The sequence below is a fragment of the Balaenoptera physalus genome (assembly GCF_965194825.1).
Source record: "Balaenoptera physalus genome assembly, chromosome: 3".
Lineage (NCBI taxonomy): Eukaryota > Metazoa > Chordata > Mammalia > Artiodactyla > Balaenopteridae > Balaenoptera > Balaenoptera physalus.
The window spans coordinates 18,961,507-18,984,910 of NC_138890.1; the positions used below are offsets into that span (position 1 = coordinate 18,961,507).

At 49.2% G+C, this 23,404-nt stretch overlaps 1 protein-coding gene across 6 annotated transcripts in view; it reads right to left on the reverse strand.

Moving 5' to 3' along the window:
• RASGEF1C (RasGEF domain family member 1C) overlaps positions 1–23,404 on the reverse strand; it is a 137,584-nt gene that overhangs the window by 63,861 nt on the left and 50,319 nt on the right. For 5 of the 6 annotated variants that reach the window (XM_082453547.1, XM_082453545.1, XM_082453548.1 and 2 more), the window contains 4 exons: positions 9,640–9,822; positions 9,345–9,467; positions 8,008–8,145; positions 1,024–1,224 (listed from right to left, as the gene is read on the reverse strand). In XM_082453547.1, coding sequence (XP_082309673.1) covers positions 1,024–1,224; positions 8,008–8,145; positions 9,345–9,467; positions 9,640–9,816 — 639 coding nt within the window. In that variant the 5' untranslated portion in view covers positions 9,817–9,822. The remainder of the gene's footprint in view (positions 1–1,023; positions 1,225–8,007; positions 8,146–9,344; positions 9,468–9,639; positions 9,823–23,404) is intronic. The other variant, XM_082453550.1, reaches the window with a different exon arrangement.

Here is a 23,404-nt window from a genome sequence, read left to right on the forward strand (position 1 = left end):
CCCTGGGGGCCTGGCATGGGCCCACCTGCCCTTCTCACCGGGCCTCTGCAGCCCTGTTCTGGGTCGTCACAGAGCTCAGCACCATCTTGAAGGGGGCAGCCCCTCCTTTCCCATGCTCAGGGGCTGCTGTATTTCATGGGGGCAGGGGTCAATGTCTCCATAGGGAGTGCTTGTGGGGTGTGATACCTAGGAAACCAGGTTCGAAATCGGGTAATTGAAATGACCTGCTCCCTCCAGGGTAGGCCTGGTGGCTAAGAGCATGGGGTCTGGGTCAGAATTGAATCCTGGGTCTGTCCCTTCTGCTGTGTGACTTCTGGCAAGTCACTTAAACACTCTGGGCTTTAGCTTCCTCATCTGTGAAAAGAGAATAATAATAGCACCTATCTGGCAAGGTGGTGGGAAGATGAGATAGTGCATGTAAATCTTGAATATAATGCCTGGAAAGCAGTAAGGGCGCCATAAATGATGGAGGTTTAAAAGAAAAGAACCCTACTCCCCAGCTTCCCTTCTCTCTGGGCAGGCCCCTTTGGCCTCTGCATCTACAAGGAACCCAATATACTGGAGGTTAGGCCAGGGCATCCCTTTCACACACAGGAAGGCCTGTCTGCGCTTCTCTGGAAAGCTGGGGTGGGTACAATGTGACTGTGTGAGTCCTGGATGGGGAAAACCGAGGCCCGGGTGGGGAAGGCCCTAGATGTGGGAGGATCACACATCAGATGGTGTCAGAGGCAGGATCTGAACCTGGTTCCTCTGTCCCAGGCCTGGACTCTCGGGCAGGCCAGAGGTCAAAGTTGGGCAGGGCTGGTACCTCCAGCCTTCCTGTTCCTCGCCCCAGGTGTGGTGAGAGACTGCTCCAGAGCCAGGGTGCTCTGGAGATGCCTGGGTGGCCCTGATGTGATGGGCTCAGGCCCTGGGTTAGGCTGAGACCACGTGGGGGACAAGATGGGGAGCTGGGGGGATGGCCGGCTATTTTCAGTGTTCCAGGCTCTGGGTCTGAGTGGAGGGCGGCGTGGGCCTGCTCACCAGCTCCACGTGGGTCAGCTGCTGAGCCAGTGTGTAGGGGTCACTGCAGATGTTGAGGAGCTCCCTGTGGATAGAGGCTGGAGGCTTGTTCCTGTAGGAGATGGGCTTGTCAGTGCCCAGCAGGCTTTCCGGCCCCTGGCCCAGAGCCGCCAGCTTCTGGTGCAGAGCCTGCAGGAGCTGATGCATCCTCCTTCGGTATGCCTGGAGGTGGGTAGAGAGAGGGTCCTCAGGCCTGGAAACCTGTCTCCGCATATCTAACATCTGAGGCAGGCAGGCTCCCCGGCTGTCAGGGATGGGCTGCTCCTAGGTGTGCCTGCACCTCCCCCACCCTGAAACAGGACCCAATCCAGGGCAGGCTGGGTTTGGGGCCTACAGTCAAGGCTGGCTGGGGAGAAGGCTGCAGGATCACCAGTGGGAGCCAAGAAGAGCACACATTAGGGAGGGTGGTTGTGTGCAAGCCCCCCCCCCCCAGCTGTCTGGGGAGAGGGGGCAGCATGGGGTGGGGACTGCCAGGGAGTGGAGGGAGAGAGGAGGGAGATGTGGAATGGGCCCTGCCCTGGGCGCTAGTCTTTTGCTTGGCTTCAATGGGGGTCCCCTCCTGTCTCCCAGGCCTAGCTTAGAGAGGCTTTCCCTGACCAGCCTTGCTGTCCATCCTCTGCCCCTGGCACTCTGTCTCCAGCTCACCCTGTGTGACTTTCTTATGGGGGCCACTGCAGGAGATGATTGGGGTTGTTTACTCCCCTGCAGAATGACAGCTCGGCAGGGGCAGGGAAGTCCGCGTTAACCTCTCTGCGTCACAGCTCTGGGCATGCAGTGGACACTTGATAACCATTTACTGTACTGACAGAGCCCCTCACCATGCAGCTCAGATGCTCTGGGCTTGGTGCAGGGACCACCCTCCCACCCCATGGGGAAACTGACTATTGCCCCTCAGAGACCCCTCTTTCCAAGGAAGGTGCATCAGACTAGCTGGGTTTACTGAGCAAGATGTCCACACATTCCCAAAGGTTTGGTCAGTAGCCCACAGATCAGGCCCCCGACTGGTCAGCAAATGGATCCCCCAGAGGTGGATTCAACCCCCTCGAGCCAGGAGCTGGCCTGGGAGTGGCAGTGGGCATCCGGGGCCTGGACTCCCGGCAACAACAAGGTGTCAGGCAGACAGGTTCCCAGCAGGGCCTGGTCCCAGAGGCCTCAGAAGAAGGCTGTGGGTAGTCAGTACTGTCAGGTAATTTCAGATAGAAAAAGTGCACGTTCTTCATGCACACAAACCCAGAGGCATTTTTCAGGTGGGGCGTAGGGTGTAGGGCTTGCCTGGGGGACCTCAGTGTTTCCTCAAGTCTCTGATGGGGCTCAAAGGAGCACTGAAGTCCAGCATTGTTGGTGCCCAAGAGCTCTGGTGACGGAGGTGGCATCCCAGCCCCTTATGAAAGTGCTTCTCTGTGGAGTGGCCAGGGCAGCTGTGGTAGAGCCCTCAGGACACAGGAAACCCGAACCCGAACCCAAACCCTAACACTAACCCTAACTCCCAGAGCTGTGGGGGGCAGACCCAGAAGGCACCCATGGGTTAGCTGGGCAGTGTGTGGGTAGACTGAGGTCCAACTCTTCCCTTTGTCGCCAGTGGAAGGAACAACCCGAATCAGCTTTGCTGTATCCAAAAGTGTGGTCAGCACACATGCTGCCTCCCAGGTCTTCATCTGAGTGCCAGGAAGATAGTGAGTTAGGTCCAGCCAGAGCCAGCCCCGGTGACACAGTCACCGGTGATCCCCGACACCTCCACCAGCCCCCCACCTCTCTCTGCTACCCAGCCCAGAGGTGGCTACATTGGCTGTTGAGATCCCGCATTTCCCACTCAACCCTCCACCACCCCATCTGGCTCCCCTCCTGTCACCAGACTAACTCTCACTGGCACCAAGGACCTCCTGTCATGAAAGCCAGGGGCTGTTTCTCGGGCAGCATCTGCCTCAGCTCCCCAGTTTCTCCTGCCTTGGGCTGTTTGCAGGCTTGGCTGTCTGCACTGTGATTGGATGCTGGGTTCCTCCTGCCTCTGTCTATTCCTCTCTTCACCATCCTCTGTACTTCATTCCTGGGTTTTCTGGTTCATGTGCAGAGTGTCGTTCAGTATTCGTGTGCGGACAACCTTCTCCTCTGATCTCCAGAGCCATGTGGGCAAGGGGCCACCTGGACCTGATGTATGCAAGAAGTCACGCTCTCCTCCCCAGGGCTGCCTCTTCCACCTGCATCCCTGTCCGGTGAACAGAGCAGTGGCGTCAGGCACCTGAACGTGGAGCCATCCTCAAACCACCTTCTCCCTCAGGCCCTCCAGGCCATCACCAACCCTCTTGATTTTGCTTTCTTCCATTTCCATGCTTGTCTTCCACCACAGTGTATGTGGTCCAGGCCATAGTCGTTTCCCTGGTGGCTGCAGTGGCCTCCTCAGTGGACCCCATGCATTCATGCCAGCCTCTCGCCATTCCACCCTGTAGCAAGAGTGTTCTGTTCAAAATGCACATTTGACCACTGCACCCTCCTTCCCTAAATTGCCTCCCTGCTTTTGCAAAGACAAAGAGCCTGACATGGCTTGGAGGCCCTGAGGTCAGCTCTGGCCATGCTCAATGGCCTCCATGTAGTCCTTGCTCCTCTTTTCTGTGCTCCAGACACAGATCACTCCCCCATCCCTTTGACCCCTTGTCCCTCCTGCCCCATGACCCAGGCAGGACCTGTACAGCCTTCTCCCTCTGAGCTCCGTGCCCTTCCTTCACAGCCCTTGTCCAAGCCTCTCACTGGAGTACCAGCTCCATGAAGGCAACACTGGGTCACTCTTTGCTGGTCCCCAGCATGAACAGGAGGGGCCCACACATATTTGCTGATTAGATAAAACTGGCCTTCACCTGCTTCTAGTCAGTCAGCCTCTCCAAGGCAGACTTCAGAGCCCTACTGAAGTCAAGGATGCAGTGCGTCTGTGGCTACAGTTTGATAGAACCAGGCACTGGCCCTATTTTTAAAAAATATGCAGACAATTTAGCAGGACTTGTTTCTATTGAACCAATATTCACTCCAAACAATTGCCATTGCTTGCGTGCTAATTCATTTAAAAATTTTCCAATAGTGTTAACCTCAAGCTTATCTGTTGGTTTTTTCCTGAATCTTCTGTTCCCCCTCTGAATGTGGGGAAGGTATTTGACCTTCTCTTTGACCTCCCCTCATTCTCTCACTGATTTCTACACCTTGTGGACACAGTCTGGGAGATCTCAGTGAATCCGGGCAGGCCCAGGGACCTGCCGCTGAGAACGCCAGTGTGTTCCTTGTCAGGAGCCCACATGCGGAGCACCAGGGTGCACCCAGCATGGCTCAGCTCCCCCCACAGTGGCTTGCCCGTGAGCTGGGAGGATGGGGGCTGGGCTGTTTTCTCTGTCATTCTCACAGAGCTGCCTGCTGCATGCACGGAGCCGGGTGTGAGTGTAGAGGTCGCCGTCCAAGGGTGGCCTGGGTGGTGGCCATGGGTCTCCAGGTGCCTCCAAGTTCTCTTGGACCGAGCATTTCATGATTAGGATCCATTTCCATCCAGACAAGTACGGGCCCTTGTTTTCTGAAGTTCCTGAAAGCTCCCACCTGAGCCAGCCCACGGCCAATGTCCAACGGGCTTAGCCCACCTGCACAGGCAGGAGTTCTGCACCCCCTGCCAGCTCGTTCTCTGAGTCAGCTGGCCACCACCTGTGCCCTTGGCGGGAGCTAGTAGACAGCCATGTGAGTGGGAAAGCAAGGCCAGAGCGAGGAGGGAGGGCTGCGCCTACAGTCAGCCTCCTCTGGCCAGCCCAGTGGGTGTGGCCAAGGCACTGCTGTCCTCCTGTCCTGTCTCCCCCACCGGGGCTGTGACCCTCTAGGCCTTCCTGCGATCCCCGAGTCTCCCTCAGCCTCGGCATTGGCCTTCCTGAGCTGTAACTGCTGAGCGCAACCTACCAGGACGGGAGCCGAGGGTGGACGGAGCAGCACAGAACCCACAGTCATAGAGAATGGCCTTCCCAGAGCTGCTCCAGCCCCTTGTTCCCGGTTACTGAGAGGTGGTGGGGAGCACAGTGAGGACATGAGGCTTCCAGGAAGTGGCAGGGGGGCAGGAAGGAAGAGAAAGGTGTCACCTTCCACAGCCACTTGGATGGGGACGCCCCACTCCTTCCTGGCCCTGTACCACCTCCTCCACGTTCCCAAGCAACATTGTTCTCCTCACAGCCCTTTGAGGGAGGGCTTATCATCTTCCCTCTTACAGAAATTAATTTAAGGTCCAGAGAGGTTAAGTAACTTGCCCAAAGACACGCAGTTCTGAAAACACTTGGGCTCATCTCGTATTATGCACAACACTTTACATCATTTGATCCTATCTCTGTGTAAGAAATCTTTTACAAGATGATTCTGAAATGTTTTTGGAGCAAAAGATATAATGCCTATGATTTAAAAACATAATTTGGAGGGAGGGGAAGTGTGTGAGGGGATAGAAGAAACAAGTTTGGCAAAATGTTGATAATTGTTGAAGCTAGGCTATGCGCACACAGGAGTTCATGATTACTATTATCTATGTTTGTCTATGTTTGAAATGTTCCATAACAAAAGTTTCAAAAAAGTTGAAAATAATCCCCATGTGCCTGAATTTTGGAAAGAATTTGTTCCTCATCATAGCTCACATTTACCGAGTGCTGAAATACGAGCACACGTGACTTCAGGGCCTTTGCCGCAGACCTGTGTGGGTGGGAGCAGTTATTGTCTCCGTTTGACTGATGAAGAAACTGAAGTTCAGAGAGGGGAAGCACCTTGCCCAAAGTCACACAGCTGTGGTTTCTGAGCTGGGATCTGGGCTCAGAAGGTCTGACCCAGACCTCATGTTCTGAGTCCTGTGGGCCCGGCCTCATCAGTTTGGTTCAGGGCTCACCAGCTCCTTTCCCAGCTGAGACTGTGCCTGTGCTGGGAGGGGAGCAGCCTGTAGTCCACCCACAGCATCCAGGGGAGGGAAACCAGCACCTACAGGACATCCCCTTGGAGCAGGTGCTTTCTGGGGAAGGGCAACTTGGGGATCACAAAGACACATGGGGCACCCCTGGCCTGAGCCTGGGTGGGTGGCATGGGGACTAGGGAATCCCAGGTCCAGTTCACACCACTCAGCACACCTAATTGGATTCCAAGGGAAGGAATGAGAAATGCCCTGAATGAGTTATTTCTGCTTTGAAAATCCACACCTGGTGGATGACTGCTTTCAATAGCCCATTCATAGGTCTTGGTTGTATCTTGTTTTCATCCACTGGGTAGTTGGAAAAGATTTCCCGGCACAGTCCTGACAGATTCTTGAGGGCTCAGTGAGGAGGCACTGCTTCTCAAGGAAACAAGCCCAGGACTTACACCCATCCCACGCCACCGTGGCCAGAATGGCAGGGTCTGCCTCTGAAATTGCTCTGCCAATGGCAGAGGCAGGCCTGATAAGGGCAGATAATCCATCTTGTCAATGGCTTAGACCTCACCTGCTTGAAGGCCTACTGTTGGGGGGGGGGGTGAGGGAGATAAAGCAGAGGACTGGGCTCTCATCCCACTACATACCCTCTGCTCCATCCATCCATCAATCCATTTACTGTCCCTGCAACCATCTATTTCCCACCCATCTGTTATTGCGCACCTCCCCTTTTATACAGTCACCCACCCACAGATCCATCAATTCACTTATCTATCCTTCCTCCCTCCATTCTAACATTTGCCCTCATCCATCCATTCATACATCCATCCACCATCCATCCACCATCCATCCCTTCATACATATATCCACCATCCATCCATCCACCCACCCAACCATCCATCCATCCATCCACCCACCCACCTTCCCATCCATGTTCTCACCCACCCATCCATACCCACACATACCCATCCACCTACCCATTCACTCACCCTCCCATCCATCTAGTCATCCATCTACCCACTCATCTAGCTATCATTTCTACCTTTCTCCTCCACTTCTTTCCATCAATCTCTCCACATCCACTTACCCCATAAATCTCCCTGCCTACCCAACTGCCCAAACATCTTTCTTTCCCCCTCAACTCATCCATCAACGTAGCCAACTATGTACAAAGCCAGTCAGTCAGCATCTCCCCTTCCTGCTTCATCCTCCTGATCCACCCAATCATTGAGCCTTCTCTGAGCCTCCTTTCTGCTGCAACCTAAGCCAAGTGTTATAATCCCCAGATGGACCGGGGATGCAAAGGAGGAGGAGGAGATGACCCTCATGTCACCGAGCTCTCAGAACAACTAACTTGCTGGCTATGTGAGATGACCTCAGGGCAGGGCATCCCTTTCTGAGCCTCAGTGAGGCCTTGGACTTTACAGTTTCCTGGTGCCCAGCCTGCCTTGGCAGTTCTCCTTTGCTCTGGCTGGCTCTGTGTTCAGACCCACTGTGGGGCATGTCACTAGCTCTCAGCTTGCCACATTCAGTCTCCTCCCAAGGCAAGCTACATGCACTCCCCCTCAGTGTTCTCACCCTAATCCTGGGAGGTAGGGAGTAGGGAGTTTTGTTCCTCTTTCACCTTTAAGTGCCTTCCCCAGAGTAATGCAGCTGGGATAGCAGGGAAGGGTGTGGGGCGCAGAGACACCAGATGCCAGTACACTGGCTGCCTCCCAAGCTACTGGGCAAGAGGGTTCTGCCAGGCCATCCTAATGGGTCATTGACCAATGGCCCGACCACGCAGCCACAAGAGCCCTTCACTTGCCATCTGATGCCACTGATGAGAGCAGGACAGGAGGAAGGTCAAGAGACCAGGCCTGGAGCCAGAGGCCTGCTCTCCCTGCCAGCTCTGCAGTGCCTGATTCTCTGATGGGGCAGAAAGGGGCTGATTTTAGAGGGGCTGCAGTGTGCTGGTGGGGAGATGAGGACCCTGAGGCCAGCCCAGGAACAGGCTCAGATCTGGGGTGTGAGGGTGTAGACAAGGTGAAGAGAATCCTGCTTGGCTTGCCCACCTCGTCACAGGGGGCGATGCGGCCCACCACGTCCTTCAGGTGACTGATGGTCGACTCCTCCTGGAAGTCCCGCGGGAATGTCTCTGTCCACTCAGCCAACAACTGGAGCAGTTTGGGGCCAAACTTCCGGACCTGGGCCTGCAAGGCAAGCCGAGGGTCGTCTGCATTTGGTGAGGGTTGCTTGGGAGGTGGGGGTCACAGCAGCCACTGTCTCAGCCACTCACTGTGCGTCTGGGCTGTCCAAGGGGCAGCAGCAATGGCCGAGGCGGGGTTGGGTCTCGTGCCTTCTTTGCGCCAGGAGACAGAGACGGGACATGGGGATGGGGGCTGACCACAGCAGAGCAGAGGGGGACAGACACACGTTTGGAATGGGGGTCATCTCTTGTTTGTAACTGCCAGTCATCCCATCTCCCTTTCTGTGGTGACAGCATCTCAGTTTTCCTGTGGGGTCCCCCTCTCCATCCTTCCCAGCTGATCCTGACCCAGGGCTCCAGGAGTGGTCCCAGATCAGTGCTGGCCAATCAGGGCATGGCACACCCCCATCATGCACCGTGATTGACTCACAGAGGGGCATGTGGCCTAAGCTAAGCCAATGAGATCGGGGCTTTTATTTATCGGGATCCTCTTTCCACAGGATTGGGAAGGGTAGACCATGACCCTGGAGCCGCGGAGGCCACCAGTCACCGTGCAGAGAACCTGCCTGAGCAAGAGTGAGGCTGGCCCAGAGGAAAACAAAGCAAGGGGTCTTAGGGAGAAAGACCACGTTTTAATGGTGTTTGAGCCCCTGAAGCCAGTGGTAGCTTGAGACTTTGCAGTTACATGAGCCAGTAAAGTCCCTTTGCCTTAGGCCAGTTGAAACTGGGTTTCTATCACTGGACAGTGGAACCCTACTGACACACGTATAAATAGACAGTTGCAGCCCATGGGATATGGCGAGGGACAGAGGAAAGGATACGGGGAACCGAGGGAAGGCTGAGCCAACAGTGGACCCGCAGAAGAAGAAAGGGTGGAACAGAGGGTGTTGGGGGCAGGGAGACCAGCAGGCACTGCAGGGCCATCCCAGGCCACACATGGGGACCTACTCATGGGACTCTGGGGGCCCAGGTCTGGGCTGTGTGAGCTCAAGGGCTCCCCTAGGGCATTGGAAAACAGCACCGGGGTTAAAGGTTCTGACTCTGTCCCTTCTGGCTCTGGGCTTCAGACAAGTCAGAAACCCCTGTGGGCTCCTTGTCAGGAGAACGGGAGCAATCGCTGCCTCTCCAAGATGTTGATTCACAAGTGCATGTCAGGGGAGAGCCAGTACACTCGGGGGCCCCCGGCCCTGCCCTGCCTCTCACCTTGTCCAGCACTGGCTTGTCCAGCTGCTGCTGCTCGATGCACAAGTGGCAGACCCGGGCCAGGAGCTCCCGGGGCTCGATGAAGAGGCGGGAGCTCAGCAGGAAGGTAAAGATGTAGGCTTTCTGGGGGGGATACGGGAGAAAGGCAGCATGTGCTCACAAGGGCATGGAAGGACGTGCCTCCGAGCCTACTCCACCCCCAGGCCCAGCCAGCCCCAGCTCTGCTGTCTCCCCCATGCCTGGTGGAAGACAGCCCAGTCTGCTACCCCTCCTCCCCACTGGGCGGGTCACCCACCTCAGGGTAGTAGTCAGCTTTGGGCACCAGCTGCTCGATCAGGGCGTCCAGGGAGGCTGAGGATGGAGCTCCAACCAGGAGGGGCTGCCCGGCCTGCTCACCATCCGTGGGCTCAGGGTGGGGTGGGCCGAGGCTGCCTGGAGTGACCATGTCGGAGGTGCTCAGTGTCCGGGGCATGCCTACCTGCAATGGCAAGGGGCATTTGGACCTGCTGGTACCCCGGGATCCTGGCTGGGCAGGCCCTGCCTCCCATAGGCTCTTCTGTGCCCACCTGAGCCCAGTGATCACCTCCAGGGAGGGCTGCCAGGGAGGCATCCTCCCACCCCATAGCCACTGCATCCCCAGGAATCATCTCTTTTCTATTATCAGTCCTAGCCGTTTAGGGGCTGACTGTTTCCAGTATCCACTCCTACTCGCAGTGAAGGTTGTTTTTGACCAGGGTTAGACAATCAACATATTTGCCCTGCCGCTGGCCACAGGAATGAATTAGGGGTGGACCTGATCCAAACTAGAGGGCTCAGATGCAATCCTAGAACTTCTGTGGCACTTGAAAGCTCTTTCCCCTGGGTCCCTGAGCAGTGGAATGGCACTGTTGGGACCATCTTGTCCCTCAAGGAGCCAGGAAAGTGAGCACATTCCTGAGTTCAGTGGGTGAGACCCTGGATCCTGCTGTGCCCGAAGCCGCTCTGTGGACTGCTCCATTACATGAGTCTGTTTGAGTTTCTCTCAGGTGCAGCCAAATGACTGTCCTCTATAGCCTGGGCTTCCAGGCTCTTTGTGATTAGGGCCCACTGACCTATCCAGCTATTCCCCCACTGCAGGAAGGCTCTCCCACCATCTTCAGTCCTCCATCCCTCTGCACGTGGCTGAAGTGACTCCCCCTAGGTGGGACCTTCCCTGTTTCCCTGCAGCAACCCCTTAAGGCTGGGCCTGACTTCCGATGGGCGTCAGCAGATTCTCCCTGTCGGCACTGTGGAGTGCTTGGGTTGCTGCTGGTGCCTGGTACAGAGAAAGGTCTCCAGCCAGACCTCCTCCAGGTGGGGCCAGAGCACACATGTCTTCTGACCCAGCACTGAGTCAAGGTCCTGGCCTGCAGCAGGCACCCGTCCATGAGTGTGCACTGGACAGTGCTTCCTCCCTCGGGCTCTGCACATATGCCTGTTGGCCAGTCTTCCTGAACGAAGCCTTTGGGGCACTTGTGGCAACGAGTCCTGGCCAAGCCTGTGACTGTTTAAACATCTCCCACACGATGTTCAAGTAGCCCCCGCAGCCTTAACTGTGGAGTCCTGCAGGCTCACCACAGGGGCCTTCCAGGAAGCAGCCTCCCCACTGCCCCTCTCACCTCACCCCTGCTGCCCCCATGGCAGAGCCTGGCCCCAGCCTGTTTCTGACTTCTCCTGCTCCCTGGTGACCTGGCCCTGAAAGTAAAGACAGAGGGACTTGGAGAGTCCAAGCTGATGTTGGGGATCAGAAGCAGCCCCGCAGAGGGCCGTCCCCAGGGCGTGCAGGGACTGGGTTACGGTGCAGGGAGGGTGCGGGAACCAGTCTGGACAGCGGCCTGGACAGTCCCAGCCCTAGGGACAGCCGCAGCTTTATTTCACCTTTCCAGCAAAGTTGTGAGTGTTCAATTTTCAGTTGATGAAACTGTAAAATTTCACAAAATTGTCTCCTGTCCATCCCAGTGGGAAAGCTGCTGCACATGAGGGCACACGGGGGCTGCCCTGCAGGGAATGGTGGTTAACTCTGGGGTGGGCGCTGCCTCTGCCCCACACCCAGAGCCCAGAACCGGAGCCCAGTTCCACTAGACAGAACGCTCTTGAGGCCAGCAAGGTCTGCTCTCTCCTGCCAGACGCCTGGCACCTCCTCCGTGTAGCCTGTCCCAGATCCCAGTTTTCTGAAAGATGAGCCAGTAGTGGAGGTGGAGGCGATTCTGGAAACCTCTCTGTAGCTCAGGGTGGTCTGTCAGACAATGTGAGAGGGGCTGCACAGGGGCCTTTCTGGGGAAGCCGGGAAGCCACAACTTCAAGAGATGAGCTGGGAAGCATCCAGAGCACCTCAGGCTTGGCCTGGTACTGGGGGCCGGGTGTGGGGGGCTGGACACACGAGGAAGGGGGGAGGGCTTGGACCCAGCTCTGTTCCGAAGCAGCAAGTTTACACTGGAGGTCAGGGGTTGCGTGGAGCTGGGGGCCAGAATCATTATGACTCACAGGGATGCCCAGAGAGCAGATGGGTGGCCAATGTTGCCCTCCCACCTCCAAGCACCCATCGTGTTGCCAGCTGGGCCCTGGCCTGAGTATCAGTGGATGGATGGGCTTGTCCCCCTGCTGCAGTCTCTGGTGTCTCCTGCTGTTGCTGACGGTCATTCATGCATGCATGCATGGAGTGGCTGCAGATGGACAGGACCTCTCAGAGCTGGCAAGGGGTTGGGGCATGCAGAGAGACTGGACCACTGAGGCTCTGAAGGGTGTGCCCGGGCAAGGGGAGAGGGGATGATGACTTCCTGCATCTGGGTATGCCTTTGAGATAGGGTGGGTGCGGTCAGAGCCACGGTACTGCCCTCACATTCCTCCCGCCCCTCCCCGAAGGTGTGCTGGCACAGACGTCATCCTCCTCCCTTGAGCAGGGGCTCCAGCCTACTGGGAACACAGACGGGCTGCGGAAGTGGCCCCCATTCACCCTCTCCCATAGTAACTGCTTTTATTAATTTCTTACCTATTTTTCTGTCCTTCTGTATACAAGGACAAGAAAATATAAATATATATATTCCCTCGTTTCTTTCTTTATTACACAAAAAGTAGTGTATTGCACACACTCTCCTGTGCTCTTTTCACTAACAGTACATTTTGGAAATCTTCCCATGGCAGGACAGAGCATGCTCATGCCTTTTATTTTTTAACTGTCCCACAGTAATCCATTGTTTGGATGTCCAGTGCTAATTTTTTTTTTAACATCTTTATTGCAGCATAATTGCTTTACAATGGTGTGTTAGTTTCTGCTTTATAACAAAGTGAATAAGCTATACATATCCATATATCCCCATATCTCCTCCCTCTTGCGTCTCCCTCCCACCCTCCCTATCCCACCCCTCTAGGTGGTCACAAAGCACCGAGCTGATCTCCCTGTGCTATGCGGCTGCTTCCCACTAGCGATCGGGGTAATTTTAAAAAGCCACCTCAACTGTCCATCAACAGATGAATGGATAACAAAATGTGATGTATACATACGATGGGCTATTATTCAGCCTTAAAAAGGAAGGACGTTCTGACACCTGCTACCACGCGAGTGAAACTTGAGGACTCTAATGCTGAGTGAAATAAGCAGACACAAAAGGACAAATCTGTATGATTCCTCTTACATGCAGCTCCTAGAGTAGTCAAGTTCATAGAGACAGACAGTAGAAGGTGGCTCCCAGGGGAGGAGGAGCATGGGGAGTTGCTTTTATCCACAGAGAGCTTCAGTTCTGCAAGCTAAAAAGAATTCTGGAGATGGATGCCGGTGGTGGTTGCACAACAATGTGAATGTATTTAATGCAATTGAACTGCACGCTTAAAAATGGTTAAGATAGTAAATTTCATGTTATGTGTATTTTACCACAATTTTAAAAGAAGCCAGTGATGCTGGGAAAATTGTTTATTGTCACAATTTCCCTTGAGAATCCTTGAAATCACCAGTAGTTCCCCAATGTGTGCTTCTAAGCACACAGCCTGCATGGTGTACATGAGCAGCAGCTGGGAGTACAGGGCCAGCATAGAGGTCCCGAGCGGGCTGGCGGGCTGGCGGGCTGCTCCGTCTGTGCCCCATCTAAAGAGCTGTTTCAAGTTATCTCTCTTTGCTTTGCCTGGGGGCCTGGGACTCTGTGTGTGTGTGTGTGTGTGTGTGTGTGTGGATAGACAAGTGCATGGTATGACTCCAGTAGGTGTCTGCTTTATACCCACTAAATGAACAAGACAACAAAACAACCAGTGCTGTCTGGCATGTTGGAACAGCCCTTTAAACACTGCTGGGCAGGGCTATACACCATCACAGCCCCTTTGAACAGGACAAGATTTGACTCGATGTGCAAAGAGCCTTATGTTTGAGAGTGTTCTTTCACCTTAATCAAATCCTTGGAAATTTATCCCAAGAAAATAATCTAAAGAGGAAAAGTTTTGGAAAGGAGTTTGGTTTGGTGTTAATTATAAGCAGTGAACAAAATGCAGAACGCCACAGATGATGAACAGAAGGAGAACAGACAGGACACTGTCACATACCCATCAGTGGAGCTTCTGTTGCCGTTGAAATGACAGTTATGAGGACTCAGTGATAACATAGAAATGGTTATGATGTAACGAAGTGAAAATGGCAGGAGAGAAAACTGCACATATGACACGATACAAGCAATATTACTCCAATGAATAAAATTACAATGGGACACTGAAAAAATGCTTCACTGATGTGCATGCCCCCTTTGCCCCGATGTATGCTGTTATTGTCTCGGTGCTATCCATTCAAGCTCAATGAAGGTCGAGCTCAGTCATCAAACATAGCTGAGAAGACGAAAGGCCCCTGGAACACCTGAACACATCCCAGGGCTATGGCGGGTGGTGGGATTGCGGGCATGCTCACCCCGTGACCCCCTGAGGGGACGCAACCAACAGTGGCCCAGCCATGGTTTGAATGCAAAGTCCACTTTCCGATGTGTCCTGGTGAGGGCCCCTTTACCCCAGGACTAGCCACACACCACACCTTCGAACACGCTGCACCTGCTTGCCTGGCATGCCTCCTGACCCCAGGACCCCTGGGCCTCCCCAATCCCCCAGACTTCACACTGGCCTTGGTCTCCTGGCATTGTGTTCTCTCCAGGAGGAGGCTGGCTCGCCCACTGCTGTACTCTAGGGCCCGGCCCCCTGACGCACACGCACAGTGGGTGCTCGGTCAAGATAGGTGGCATTCAAGTGACTCAGTGGTGCAGGTGAGAGGCAGTGAAGCCTGAAATTGAACAGTGCAAAAAGGGATGGTGAGGTGTGGCCAACACACCAGGCATTCAAGTATTAGAGTCTGTGGGAGGGAGGCTGGGGAGAAGCCTGGGGTCCTGACCTGGGAAGGCCAATCTTCCCTGCCTGACGCCCCATCTCATCCCTTAGGCCTCCCATCTTACAGATGAAGAAACTGAGGCTCAGAGTGGGAAAGGAAGGTACCCAGCGCTCATGCTGAGTATATGGAAGAGCTGGGACTTGAGCACAGGTGTGTCTGAACCCCAGGCCCTGTTCCTGACCATCAGCCCACCTGGGCACTGATGCTGGTATCCCCAGGCCACAGTGTCAGAGGGACTCGGTCAGACACTAGAGGTGTGACCAGCAGTGCCCAAAACACAAGGAGAGAAAAAGCCCATGCTGGTTGGCCCAGGGTCACAGTGGCCCCTACGGGAACAGGCCATCCCTTCCAGGTATTAACTTTGGCCTGTGGGCCCAGGTGCACAGAGGACCTCCTCTCCCAGGTGCCACATCTCCTTCCCAGCCCAGACCTGAGCTCCAGAATCAGATCCACCCCTCTTGGCACCTCCATTGGCTGGGTCTGCTTTCTTGGCCTCCATCTCCTTTCCTTCTGGCTACAAACAGAGGAGTTTTGCTTTGGGGAATAACCACACCCTCTGATGAATACGAACAGTCCTGGTGGGACTAACAGGGAGGCCCACCCTCACTTGGCCAAGGGGCGGCACCAGCCCAGCCTGGGCCAATCAGATGCCACTGCCCTGGAAAATGCACCTGGGTTGGGAGGGGACCTGACCTAAGCAGGCCTGACCTGCTGCAGGCCAGGCCTGGGAGGGGTAGGGGTGGCTTCTGAGTCACAATTTCCCCCCAACCTAGGCTTGCGCTCCTGTCTCAGTTTCTCTGCCCATGTCTCCTATTCCCCTGCCCAGTCCCTGCCCCTCAGGCGTATATATGAATCCTCGTGTTTAAGTCTCCAGGCCCTGCATGTGGAGGTCCTGGGACTCCCATGACAGTTATGGGGGGTGGGCAGCGAGCCTGCTTTGCATGGATCTGATCTGCAGGAAGACTGGCAGATGCAGGGAGAGGACCCCCAGCAAGCCACCCTGCAGGTGAGGCTGGTAGAGGGTGGCCAGAGCTGTGGGCACGAGAGAACACACAGCTCCGCTGGGCTCCCCGAGGGCTGACCACGTGCTCAGACCTTCCAGGTTTAAGAGAGCCCAGAATTCCTGACATTTTTGTTTTGTATTTTGATTTTAATTAGATCTGTTTTTTTTAAAAAAGCCACAGTGGGGACCATGCTGTGTGACGAAAGCACATTTAGAAACGACATCTCTGGCTCCTGGGTGGCCAGTCTACAACCCTCATTCTGCTGGCCCAGCCCACAGGGCTGGTGATTGGCGTAAAAAAGCTGCCAAAAATGGAAATCCAAAGACCCTATGGAAGGAATGTGGGTGGCTGGTCAGTGCAACATGTCTTGGGGACTGGAGAGGAGATGTTCTCTCCAGCCTTCTTTCCTGGGTGGGCACTGGGCCAGGCCTGGCCGAGGGGACAGAGGGAAAGGACACTCCTAGAAAACGGCCCTGAAAAGTGCCTTTGTGCACTGAGAACAGGGAAAAGAATCCCTCCTCTTCAGTTTATGAAGAGGAACCGGTGAGATTAAGTGCACAAAGCACTCAGCACAATACCTGCCATGGAGAAGAAAGGACCACCAAGGCCAGTCCTCCCCACGGGTACTCACCACCTGCAAGGGCTTAGAACACAACATGAGCAGCAATTCCAACTGCTACTGGAGCTCTGTGCCAAAATTCCGAACAGCACTCCCGTGCTTCACCAGGGTTTCCAAGCTGGCTGTGGCCTGATGGCCCTCTACCCTGCTCCTCCAGCCTTGTAGCTGGAGCTTCTGAAACCAGCTATCAATAGCTGCTGGGGGTTATCCCTGCCAATTGACTCTCGAAGGATGTAGTTGGCCACAGCTTCAAATCAGAGCCACTTCTGCCTTTGCCTTCCTATGTAGCATGCGTTTACACATTTACATATTTGCATCCCATCATTTCTTCCCCCCCCATTATATCTTTCTCAAAAATTGTTGTAATATCTGCTTAACATAAAATTTATCATATTAACCATTTTTAAGTGTACACTTCAGTGGCATTAACCATTTAGTTGCTCAATCATCACCACTATCCATCTCCAGAAATTTTCCATCTTCTCCAAATAAAACTCCATGCCCAGTAAGCAATAACTCCCCATTCTCCCCTCCCTTCAGCCCCTGGTCATCACCATTCTATTTTCTTCTTTAAGAATCTGACAATTCTAGGTACCTGTGTAAGTGGAATCATATAGTATTTGTCCTTTTGGAAGGCAGCTATGTTCACCACTATACCACCAACACTGCACAGCAGTATTTGTCCTTTTGGGACTGGCTTATTTCACTTAGCATAAGGTCTTCAAGGTTCATTCATGTTGTAGTATGTGTCAGAATGTCCTTTCTTTTTAAGGCTGGATATTTATACTGTATTTCACTGTATATTTATACTACATTTTCTTTATCCATTCATCCATCAGTGGACATTTGGGTTGCTTCCACCTTTGTCACACTGCTTACCACAGCAGTTGTCCATTTTACATTCCTACTAGCAATGTAAAAGGGTTCCAATTTCTCCACATCCATGCTAATACCGATTTTCTTTATTTTTGATGGTAGTCACCATTAGGGTATGAAGTGGTATCTCATTGTGGTTTTGATTTGTATTTCCCTAATGATCAGTGATGTTGAGCATCTTTTCATGTGCTTATTGGCCATTCACATACATCTTCTTTGGAGAAATGTCTGTTCAAGTCCTTGGCCCATTTTTGTATTGAGCTGTTTTTATTGTTGTTGAGTTTTAGGAGTTCTTTATGTATTTCAGATATTAATCCCTCTTAGCTTTGTGATTTGTAAATATTTTCTTCTATTATGTGGGTTGCCTTTTTACTCTGGTGATAGTGTCTTTTGATGCACCAAAGTTTTTCATTTGGGTGAAGTCCAGTTCATCTATTTTTTTCTTTTGTTGCCTGTGTCTTTGGTGTCATATATAAGAAATCATTGACAAATGCAATGTCATAAAGTTTTTTTCCAATGTTTTCTTCAAAGAGTTTTATAGTTTCAGCTCTTATGTTTAGGTCTTTGATCCATTTTGCATTAATTTTTGTATATGGTGTTAGGAAAGGGTCCAACTTCATTATTTGACATGTGGATATCCAGTTTTCCCAGCACCATTTGGGAAAGGATTTTTCTTTCCCCACTGAATGGTCTTGGCATGCTTGTCAAAATTAATTTGATTCTATACACTGGCATTTATTTCTGGGCTTTCTATTCTATTCCATTGGTCTATATGTTTGTCTTTACGGTAATACCACACTGTTTTGATTACTGTAGTTCTGTAGTAAAATTTGAATCAGGAAGTGCAATGCAAATCCTACAACTTTGTTTTTCCATTTCAAGATTGTTTTGGCTAGTCAGGGTCCCTTGAGATTCCATATAAACTTTAGATGGAGTTTTCTACCTTGACCAAAAACCCAATTGTAATTTTGATAGAGATTGCATTAAATCTGTAGATTGCTTTGGATAGTGTTAACATCTTAACAATATTAAGTCTTCCAATCCATGACACAGGTTGTCTCCATTTATTGGTGTCTTCTCTCATTTCTTTCACTAATGTTTTGTAGTTTTCAGGGTAAAAGTGTTTTGCCTCCTGGGCTAAATTGATTCCTAAGTGTAAGTTTCTAAGTTTATTCTTTTTGATGCTATTGTAAATGGAGTTGTTTTCTTAATTTCCATTTTGGATTGTTCATTGTTAGTATATAGATACACAACTAATTTTTTTGGTGTTGATTTTGTAGCCTGCTACTTTGCTGAATTTGTTAATTAATACTAACAGTTTTTTTTTTTTTTTGGTATGTAATCTTTAGGGCTTTCTGTATATAAGGTCATTTGTTTGCAAACAGCTAATTTTACTTCTTTACTAATTTGGTTGCATTTTATTTCTTTTTCTTGCTCTGGCTAGAGCTTTTTGCACTATGTTGAATAGAAGTGGCAAAAACAGGCATCCTTGTCTTGTCCCTGATTTTAGAGGGAAAGCTTTCAGTCTTTCACCAGTGAGTATAATGTTAACTGTGGGTTTTTCATGTATGGCTTTTATTATGTTGAGGTAGTTTCCTTCTATTCCTAGTTTGTTGAGTGTTTTTATCATTAAAGGGTACTGAATTTTTTCAAATTCTTTTTCTGCATCAATTGAAATTATCAGACGATTTTTTCCTTCTTTCTGTTAATGTGATGTGTTACATTAATTGATTTTCATAGGTTGAGTCATCTTTGAATTCTAAGAATAAATCCCACTTGGTCCTTCTAATATGCTGCTGAATTCAGTTTTCTAGTATTTTGTAGAGGATCTTTGCATCGATGTTCATGAGGAGTATTGGTCTATAGTTTTCTTTTCTTGCAGTGTCTTTGTCTGGCTTTCATATCAGGGCAATGCTGGCCTCATACAATAAGTTAGGAAGTGTTCTCTCTTTACTTTTTGAGAAAAGTTTGAGAAGGATTGGTGTTAATTCTTCTTTAAATGTTTGGTAGAAATTCACCAGTGAAGCTATCAGCTCCAGGGCTTTTCTTTATCAGGAGGATTTTGATTACTGATTCAATCTCCTTACTAGTTATAGGTCTATTTAGATTTTCTATTTCTTGTGATTCAATCTTGGTAGGTTTTGTGTTTCTAGGAATTGTACATTTCATCGAGGTTATCTAATTTGTTCTCATACAATTGTTCATAGTATTTTCTTATAATCCTTCTGTAGAATTGGAAGTAATGTTCCCACTTTCATTTCTAACTTTAGTAATTCTCTTTTTTTTGTCAATCTAGTTAAAAGTTTGTCAATTCTGTTAATCTTTTTGAAGTACCAACTTTAGGTTTCATTCATTTTCTGTAATTTTTTTCTATTCTATATTTTATTTATCTCTTCTCTAATCTTCATCAGTTCCTCCATTCTGCTAGATTTGGGTTTAGGTTGTTCTTCTTTTTCTAGTTCCTTGTTGATTTGAGATCTTTCTTCTTCTTTTTTTAAAAATAAATGTATTTATTTATTTATTTATTTTTGGCTGCATTGGGTCTTTGTTGCTGCATGCAGGCTTTCTCTAGTTGTGGCTAGTGGGGGCTACTCTTCGTTGTGGTGCATGGGCTTCTCCTTGCAGTGGCTTCTCTTATTTCAGAGCATGGGATCTAGGCATGCAGGCTTCAGTTGTTGTGGCACATGGGCTCAGTAGTTGCGGCTCGCGGGCTCTAGAGCGCAGGCTCAGCAGTTGTGGCACACGGGCTTAGTTGCTCTGCAGCATGTGGGATCTTCCTGGACTAGGGTTCGAACCCGTGTCCCCTGCATTGGCAGGCAGATTCTTAACCACTGCGCCACCAGGGAAGCTCTCTTTCTTCTTTTTTAATGTAAGTGTTTATAGCTATAAACTTCTCTCTTAACGTTGTTTTCACTGCAACCCATAAGTTTTAGTATGTTGTGTTTCCATTTTCATTTGTCTCTAAGGATTTTCTAATTTCCTTTATGCTTTTTTCTTTGAACCATTGGTTAAGAGTGCATTGTTTAGTTTCCACAAATTTGTGAATTTTCTAGTTTTCCTTTTATTGTTGACCTCTAACTCATCCTTGTTGTGGTTGGAGAAGATACTTTGTATGATAGATATCTTTTTTAATATACTGAGACTTGATTTGTGGCCCATTATATGGTCTATCCTGGAAAATGTCCCCTGTGCACTTGAGAAGAACGTGTAATCTATTGTTGTTGCATAGAGTGTTTTGTATATGTCTCATAGATCTAGTTGGCTCATTGTGTTTTTCAAATCCTATATTTCTTTACTTATCTTTTGTCTGATTGTTTTATCCATTATTGAGAGTGGGGTATTAAAGTCTCCAACTGTTACTGTAGAACTATCTCTCTCTTTAATTCTTGTAATTTTTTTTCTTCATATATTTTGATGGTCTGTTTTAAAGTTATGTAAATGTTTATAATTGCTGTATCTTGCTGTAATGAATCTTTTATTAATATATGATGTCTTTCCTTATCTCTTGTAACCTTTTTAAATTTAAAGTTTATTTTCTCCTATTAGTATAGCCACCCCACTCTCTTTTGGTTAGTGGAATATCTTTTTCCATCCTTTCACTTTTAACATATTTACGTCTTTGAATCTAAAATGAGTCTCTTGTAGACAGCATGTAGTTCGATCATTTTTAAAAATCCATTCTGCCAATCTCTTTTTGACTGGAGAGTTTAATCCATTTAGATTTAAAATAATAACTGTTAAGGGGAATTTACTTCTGCCATTTTGCTATTTTTTCTATATGCCTTATAGCTTTTTATCCCTCATTTCCCGTATTACTGTCTTCTTTTGTATTTAGTTAATTTTTTATTGTGAAACATTTAAATTATTTTCCAATTTCCTTTTGTGTATATTCCATAGTTATTTTCTTTGTGGTTACCATGGGGATTACATTCACCATCCTAAAGTTATAACACTCTAATTTGAATTTATACTAGCTTAACTTTAATAGCATACGAAAACTCTGTCCCTATACCATTCTGTCCCTACACTGTTTCAGTTACTGATGTCACAAAACCACATCTTTATGCAGTTAGTGTCATAGGCTAATAATTATTTTTTAAAAAAAATCCATTAGTCTCTTAAATCATGTAGAGAACAAAAAGTGGAGTTACAAACCAAAGTTATAATAATACTAACTTTTATACTTGCCCATGTATATATCTTTACTAGAGATCTTTATTTCTTCATATGGCTTTGAGTTACTGATTAGTGTCTTTTTGTTTCAACTTGAAGGACTCCATTGAGTATTTCTTGCTCTGGTATAATGAAACCATTCAGCTTTTGTTTATCTCAGAATATCTTAATTTCTCCCTCATTTTTGAAGGATAGTTTTGCTGTATATTGAATTCTTGGTTGGCAATGTTTTTACTGTCAGAACTTTGACTATATCAACCCATTGCCTTCTGGTCTCAAAGGTTTCTGATGAGAAAAATGCCGATAATCTTATTGAGGTTCTCTTGTATGTGATAATTTGCTTCTCTCTTGCTGCTTTCCATATTCTTTTTGTCTTTATCTTTTGATATTTGATTACAATGTGTTTCATCATGGTTCTCTTTAAGTTTATTTTACGTGGAGTTTGTTGAGATTCTTGAATGTTTATATTCATGTTTTTCATCAAATTTGGGAAGTTTTCAACCATCATTTCTTCAAACAATCTCTCTGCTCCTTTCTGTCTCCTCTCCTTCTGGGAGTCTCACAACATGTATGTTTGTTTTCTTATTAGTGTCCCACAGGTTCCTTAGGCTCTGTTCACTTTTCTTCAGTATTTTTTCTTTATGTTCTTAAGACTCAATAATTTCAATCATCCTAGATTTAAGTTCACTGATTCTTTCTTCTATCTGCTCAAATCTGCTTTGGAATATATCTAGTGAATTTTTCATTTCAGGTATTGTACTTTTCTGCTCCGAAATTCCTTTTTTGTTCTTTTTTATGTTTTCCATCTCTTTATTGATATTTCTATTTTGTTCATGCATAGTTTTCTCAACTGGTCACCTCGTCTTTGTCTAATAAGTCCATCATCTGGTCTTTCTCAGGGATGGTTTATGTTGATTTTTTTCTCCTTTCAATGGTCCATACTTTCCTGTTTCTTTGTATGCCTTATGATATTTTGTTGTTGTTGAACATTGGACGTTTGACTCTTATAAAGTAGTAACTAAAATCTGGAAATCAGATTTCCTCAGGATTTTTAAAAAAAATTTCTTCAGGGTGCCTTTGTGCTGGGATCAGACTAACATGTAAAATTAAGATCTTTTTGGGTCTTTTATGAGCCTGCACCTTTCCATAGGCATGTTCAGTAACTTTAGAAATTCTCCCCTATATGTGGTTGTTTTTGAAAGTTCTAATCCTTAAATGTTTGGCTCTCAAAAGGGGAAAAAGAGAAAAAAGAAGGGAGGGGGAACCAGGCTCTGGCCCTTTAAATCCCCTAAAGCCTGTTCAGCCAGCAGGAATTGCAACTATGGTGGCATGTGCCTCCATGATCAGAAGCAATAGGTATAAGAACCCAGATCCCTGATATTTGGAGAACAAGGGCATTATTGCCCACCTTGGCTCCCATCAACTGTGTTCAAGCTGCTCCAGGAATATGTGCATGGCTGCCTGCCATGAGGCTGAAGGGTGGAGGATGCTGCTACCATGCTCAGACCTGAAACTGACCAAAATTAACTGAGATTTACTGCTTAAGCCTTCCTCTGGGAGCTGCAAGCCTTTAAATAGACTCCAGAGTGCTGAAATAATTACATTAGACAGATTCTGCTAGTTCAACTGTCATCTAGGTGGAGATGGAATCCTGGTACTTCCTATGCCACTATCTTCCCTGATGCCCCCCAATTATATCTTTAACTGGGTATTGCTTTTCGGTTTTTTTTGTTTGTTTAGTTTTTTTGTTTTTTGTTTTATAAATTTATTTATTTAATTTATTTATTTATTATTTTTGGCTGTGTTGGGTCTTCGATGATGCACACAGGCTTTCTCTAGTTGTGGTGAGTGGGGGCTACTCTTTGTTGCGGTGCACAGGCTTCTCATTGTGGTGGCTTCTCTTGTTGCGGAGCATGGGCTCTAGGCCTGTGGGCTTCAGTAGTAGTGGCACACGGGCTCAGTAGTTGTGGCTCGCAGGCTCTAGAGAGCAAGCTCAGTAGTTGTTGTGCATGGGCTTAGT